Raw genomic sequence first — 6427 nt, 5'->3', positions numbered from 1 at the left:
CCCCCCCCCCCCCCTCCCACCACCTTCCCAACCAAACAATCAAGTGATCACATATTTAGAATTCTTATTAAAACGTTTAAAATATGATAAAGTAAACATATGAAGAAGTTAAGGGGGTTCAACATCTTTTTAAAAAAGATAATTTTAGCCATATTTAAACATTATAATTTTTCATTAAAGGGGATTTAGATAAACCTCATCGATCCTATCTGAATCCGTCCATGCTATCAACATCAATTTGTTGTGGCACCATCTTTGTTGAGTTGATTTATTTGCCTCCTTCTATTGATGAAGTAAAATAATAAAAATGTTATAAACAAATTAATTTTTTTTTTGCCTGCTGGTTGTGGTACACTATTACTACAAACCCCACAGTTCTATATATCTACTGTTGGCCACCTCAGTTAACCATATGTCCATAATATATACACTTTTTATTTACCATTCCAAAAAAAATTCATGTTTTTTATGTGTAATTATTTAGTATATTTATCAGCCACCATGCATTTTACCTCGATCTTGTAAACACTCCAGATTTGAATCAGGAAGTCTCCTCATTCCTCCCCCCTCCCCAATCCTACATCACTTTCGAAATTTACGTGAGTTCAGTAATTTTTATCGAGTTATTTATATATGCACTATAAGTGTTTCTATTTAACTGTATTGTCGGACTTGATATAAAATTTAAGAAAATAAAAGCTTTTTCAAATTTGTGATTTAAAAACACGCTTTGATCATTGTGTGATTATTAATCATTTCATTAGAGATAAAAGATGAAATTTTAAAGTTAAATTGTTTCTAATTATGAAACTATGACATTCTTTAGGGATAAACTAAGAAAGAAAATGTGTCACATAAATTGAGTCAGACAAAGTTTATATACTCTCTCCATCCAAAATATTTGTCGTATTTTGTTTCACAATATGAATTTTTATTAGTATTTAAGAATGTTTTCTTTTACTTTTTATTAATATGAGAAAGAATTGGTATTTATAATAGTTTTCGATTTATATTTTGTTTTAATTTTGATTATTGAAGTTATTTAATCAAATTCAATTCCAAAATAAAATAAAACCGACTCTCAAGAAGTAAAAACATAAAAATTATTTGGGAATGAAAAAAATGTATTAAATATCATAGATGCCTCACCATACATCCAATTATTACCATAGTATTCATAATTTAACATGAACATTAAAATTTATAAAGTTCAAATTCTAAATACGGACCATAACTCTCTTTTTCTTTTCTTTTCTTTTGAGTCTAACTATATGTACACAACTTCCCCACTTCCACTTTTCAAAACCCACACATAACAATCCCCACACCACCTCCCAACTCCAAAAATCTCTTTTAGTTTCAAAAAAAAAGTTGAAAACTCTTCAACAACAAAAAAAAAAAACTCATAATCCGCGACGTTTGATTAAGAATTCCGCAATGGCACAGAAGCATTTACATGAACTTCTACAAGAAGATCAAGAGCCATTTCAACTTAAACATTACATCGCCGATAGGCGTTGTCAGCTCAATAGAAATCCTTCCAAATATTCATTACAAACCGTAAAGAAACAAAAATCGATTTCTTCTCCAAGTAATACCAGTACATTATTATGCAAACACGCTTGTTTTTTCTCATCGATTCGAAAAAATTCAGATGGAAATGGTTCAGAGAGATTATCACCAATCAATTTCCCGATATCAACAAAAAGTCCAGTGAGGAAGGTGTTTCTACATATACCTGCTTCAACTTCCTCATTGCTCCTCGAAGCAGCAATGAGGATTCAGAAGCAACAAAATCGACCCAAATTGAAGAAAACCCAGATGGGTTTTGGTTTATTTGGGTCGATTTTGAAGAAATTTATGAATAAGAAACGCGAAGTCAACAATGGAATTGGGATGAAGAAAAATGAAATTGTGGCGGAATTGACAAGTGCGTCTTGTTCATGTAATCATAGTCGGCTTAGTAGTGCAGGTTGGTCGGAGAGTAATGAAGAAAAATCGATGGATTTCGAAACTTCTAGTAGTTGCAGATCGGAAAATGAAGAAGTTGAGAACATTGAGTTTGGTATTTGTGAGAAAAAATATTCTTCGAGTCCGATAAGCCCTTTTCGATTTTCTCTTCAGAAATGCCCGTCGTCGACTGGTTGCCGGACGCCGGATTTTTCATCGCCGGCAACATCTCCAGTTCGCCACAAAAGAGAGGTTTGTCGTTTTTTGTCTCTGTTTTGTCAGTATAAAATATTATTTCCATCAACTTTTATTAAGAGCATCCGAGGCTCGAATTTAAGCTCTGGATATTAAATTGACTTCGTTAGATTTTACACTGATATGAGCTTTTCTAACGTTAGTATAGGTTTAGTTGAATCTCCATACAAATATCGATTAGAAATAAAATGGGTTAAATTACATAATTTGTTTTTTCGGAAACCTATTTCTCCTATATTAATTGAATTTTCTACCATTTAATTTGTTGCTAATTTATGTGTATATTTATTTTTCCTATTATAGGAGTAAATTCATATGCTTATAAAAAAATCAATTTTTCTACTTATACATTAGATAATTTGATGTATAAAGCATTTCGAATCAACAAGAGTTGAAAAAAAATGGTATTTTAAGGGATGTGATGCATATAGTCTTGATGTCATTGTATCACGACTAGTAATTTGTTATATCATAGTAAAAAAATTTAGCTGCAACTTTCTTCTAAATAAATTGTAATTTCTTTTACTATTTAATATTGTTAATTAATATAACTATTTTTATTTTTAGTGTATTTTTTAATTATTTTTTTGTGTCTGAAAATGAATCTTGTGAGTTTGACCTGGTTTTTACCTGTCGGCAAAAGGATCTTGTTGGTCTGATACGGTGGCCGGAGTGTCGATGGTAAATGACAAAAATGCCCATTGAATATTTTGTCGTTTTAATAATCAAACAAATTTATTAGGGGAGAATTTTGTCATTTTATTTTATATGGCTAGAAATTTTCTTATTTGTTTTGATTATTGGACCTTTTTTTTCACGCTTCTGCCACCAAAATCATTTTTTAATTGGACGAAATTATTTATTTAGAAAAAAAAGACACAAATTTTCATAAAAGAACAAAATAAAATATTTTGTTTTTGTCTTTTGGATCTAATTGATAATATCATAATCTCAACATCACTCTTTCCCATATTCCTTCCATACCAATTTATATTGGCATGTAGCGGTAGTGTTTGACTGAACATAGAGTTTAAAAAATTATGTTTAAAAATAAATTATAGATATTTGTGTGATTTTAAATTATTATTTATAGGTAATTGACTCGTCAAAAACGTTCTTGACGGACCTTAATTCGGTCGAGAATCCTTTAACAAGAATTCACATTATATTTATTTTGGGACAGACTATAGAGAAAAATATGACATATAAATCAGGAGCGAAAGAGTATTATCGTTGACAAATTCTAGAGTATATATAGAATAAACATTAGCAAATCAACTTCATATAATTCATGTCCTAATAATTAAACATTCCATCAAATAATTAAACCACTATACTATATTTTCTTGAAATTATGTAGCTTATTATATATGATTGTATTTAATAATTTATTTATTTATTTATTTTTGTGTGTGTTTAGGACAAAGAAAACTATGAAGTTTTGGCAAATATTGAACAAGAAGAAGATGAAAAAGAACAATGCAGCCCGGTTTCCGTCTTGGATCCTCCGTTTGATGACGATGGACATGAATGTGAATACGAGTACGAGGATGAGGATGAAGATGAGGAAGACGATGATTGTGGTATCGAGTGCAACTATGCACTCGTACAGAGTAAGTAAATCCTTTCCTCGAACTTATTTTGAATAGTAATGTGCGATATATGAGTAATATGTGATAAATACGAACTTGGTAAGTAAGGATTCAAATCGTTGATGATTTCTTGTTTGAGACTCACACATAATTATTGTGATAAATGATTAAAATTAGGTAAATTAAATATTAAGTAATATAAGTACATGCCATAGATGTTCTAATAATAGATAGTTCCTAATATATTGAATATAATAAATTTAAGTAGTTTGTAATATATCATTTGTTGTGAAGTCATTTTCAATTTAAGGATATGTTTGGTTGGATTTTAATATTAAATAATTGTAAGGTCATAACCAACTTAATTATGCTGATTTTGATATATTTTGAATTATTTTGATGTGGGATCCATAAAAAGTTTCTATCTTTATAAAAACAATTTGTATGTGTGTGTTGTACACCATCAGATCATTATAAGTAAATCTCTATGAAAAAAAAACACTAATCAGAGTAATAAGTTTTTAGTGGACACAGTTTTATTAGCTATACCAGTTACGCTAAGAGATAAAAATGATGACTAACATATATAGTGCGATTCATTTTTTTACAGTGTCAGTGTTTATAACTTAAATCTTTTATTAAATTTATTTAATTGCATGATGACCCTACATTTAGTCCATGTGGGGTTTATTCACTTAATTGATATGGCTTGTCCTTTCTTTCAATTTATTGAACTTTGAGAAGAAATTAATATCAAACTTCTTGAATTTCAAATATATTTGCTAATTTTGGGCTCTGCTTTATTCAGTGTTTTTTTTTTCAGACTGCTATGATTCAGAGAAAACATATTAATTAAATAATAAAGGGTACATTTAGTAGGGTCATTTATGTTGTTTTCTAGAATTCCCTCTTTACCATTTGTTCATAGTTGAAAATCACATTAATAGTTGTATAATATAAGATCCTTTTTCTGCTGTTTTTTGGACAGTAACAATAAATACAAAGTCAAAAGGGACAGAGATGTCTAAAAAATCACATTTAAGTAAAAATTGTTACTTTCATTTGTACCTATATTACTTAGACTTTTCAAAAATATTGCCGCATTCCTATTGGATTTTTCAAGAATGCCCTGAAAGATTCAACACGCACATGTCGATATTTTTGAAGAGTCAGAACAACAGAAATTCTTACTATGTTTGGTTGCTCATTGTATTAGTAGGGCTCTTTAAGTTGTATTCTAGCAACATACAAAGGAGTAGATGTTGTTACTTTCATTTGCACCTATGCAACTCGGACTTTTCAAAGATGTTGTTAAACGTGTCGGATCCTCTAGAAATGCACTGTTTCAAGAGGATTTGACACGCACTAGTCGACATTTTTAAGAGTCGGAGCAACACAGATTGTTACTTTTTTGGTTGCTCACTACATTATTTAATGGAAGAGGAAAAATGGCTTTTTTTTATAGTTGCAATTGGATTTTCACTTGAAAATGAGTGAAGCTTATGTTGATTGTGTTGCATTGCTAAACAGGAGCACAACAACAACTTCTATCCAAGCTTCGTAGATTCGAGAAGCTAGCAGAGTTGGATCCTATTGAGCTCGAGAAACTAATGCTCGAGGAAGAAGAAGAAGGCAACGATGATCTAGAATATGATAATGATTCGTTGTTATCATACAGAGATCGTGATTTTGAGACGTTTGCAAGTGAAGTGACAATCCCTTTCGATATGAAAAGGCTAGTCTCAGACCTTATATCCGAGGAGAAAACCGAGACTAACAACTCAAACAATAGGGAGGAAGAAGTTGTCTTTGGAAGAGTATGCAAGAGGTTAGACTCATGGCAACATGTTAGATCAGACACCATTGACATGATGATCGAATCGGACTTTAAAACCGAGCTTGATGACTGGAAAAAGTTTCATGAACAAAGGGAAGAAGCTGCATTGGAAGTTGAAGTTTCAATCTTTAGGTTGTTAGTAGAAGAATTAGCAGAGGAGATAGTGCATTTTGGTGGACATCATGGTAATTTCAATAAAGTTTTGGCCTAAGCGTTTCTCCGCGAATCCAGATTAGTCAGAGTATCAATGTCGATTTTGGACACCGGATTGGGAAACCATAAAAGAACACACAGATATCTCCTTTGTATTTTAATCTATCATAGTCTAACTTTTTGTACTATGACTTAGGCTATAGTTTGTAGTGCAACCCAAAGAGTTTTTTGGGGTGTTAGACAATAGTATTTAGTAGCAAAAATTACTTATCATGTACATGTGAGGGGGGAAGGTAAATTCTATCTTACTTCATGAGACTAAAAAGTATAGCCCTCAATTTTCTTACTAGAGGAAATAATCTTTGTATCAAGACTTTGCTTCTTTACATGTGATCACTCTTCATTATGGTATATTTTTAATTCAATCTATGGGTATTTGTCCAAGTCTCGATGAACAGAGTTATGCAAAGCTTATGCTAGTGAAAGGAACCAAGTAATCGGTGGAATAGTTAAAGTACAAATATGTTATGCAAAACTTAGACTAGCGTGTGGTAGCAAGTAACTCACAGAATAGTTAAGGTACATGCAAGTTGGTCAGCAAGTAGCTGATAGAATACTCGAGGTACACGAAAGTTGTTCA

General features: G+C 31.1%; 1 protein-coding gene across 1 annotated transcript; it reads left to right on the top strand.

Annotated features, from left to right (window-relative positions):
• Positions 1-1305: 1305 nt before the first annotated feature.
• Positions 1306-6194, top strand: LOC125871752 (uncharacterized). The gene is made up of 3 exons (XM_049552412.1): positions 1306-2202; positions 3626-3818; positions 5328-6194. The coding sequence occupies exons 1-3, from the start codon at positions 1438-1440 to the stop codon at positions 5843-5845; spliced, it is 1476 nt and encodes a 491-aa protein (XP_049408369.1). The 5' UTR covers positions 1306-1437; the 3' UTR covers positions 5846-6194.
• Positions 6195-6427: the final 233 nt, after the last annotated feature.

The sequence above is a fragment of the Solanum stenotomum genome, chromosome 7, assembly GCF_019186545.1.
Source record: "Solanum stenotomum isolate F172 chromosome 7, ASM1918654v1, whole genome shotgun sequence".
Lineage (NCBI taxonomy): Eukaryota > Viridiplantae > Streptophyta > Magnoliopsida > Solanales > Solanaceae > Solanum > Solanum stenotomum.
Note: the sequence above shows the minus strand (reverse complement) of the source record. Positions and strands in the feature narration are given on the sequence as shown.

Excerpts from the sequence above, each read along its gene's own strand:
- LOC125871752 (XM_049552412.1), top strand. The coding sequence starts at position 1,438 with ATGGCACAGAAGCATTTACATGAACTTCTACAAGAAGATCAAGAGCCA. Across the intron at positions 2,203-3,625 it reads CAGTTCGCCACAAAAGAGAG|GACAAAGAAAACTATGAAGT; the intron begins GTTTGTCGTTTT and ends GTGTGTGTTTAG. Across the intron at positions 3,819-5,327 it reads CAACTATGCACTCGTACAGA|GAGCACAACAACAACTTCTA; the intron begins GTAAGTAAATCC and ends ATTGCTAAACAG.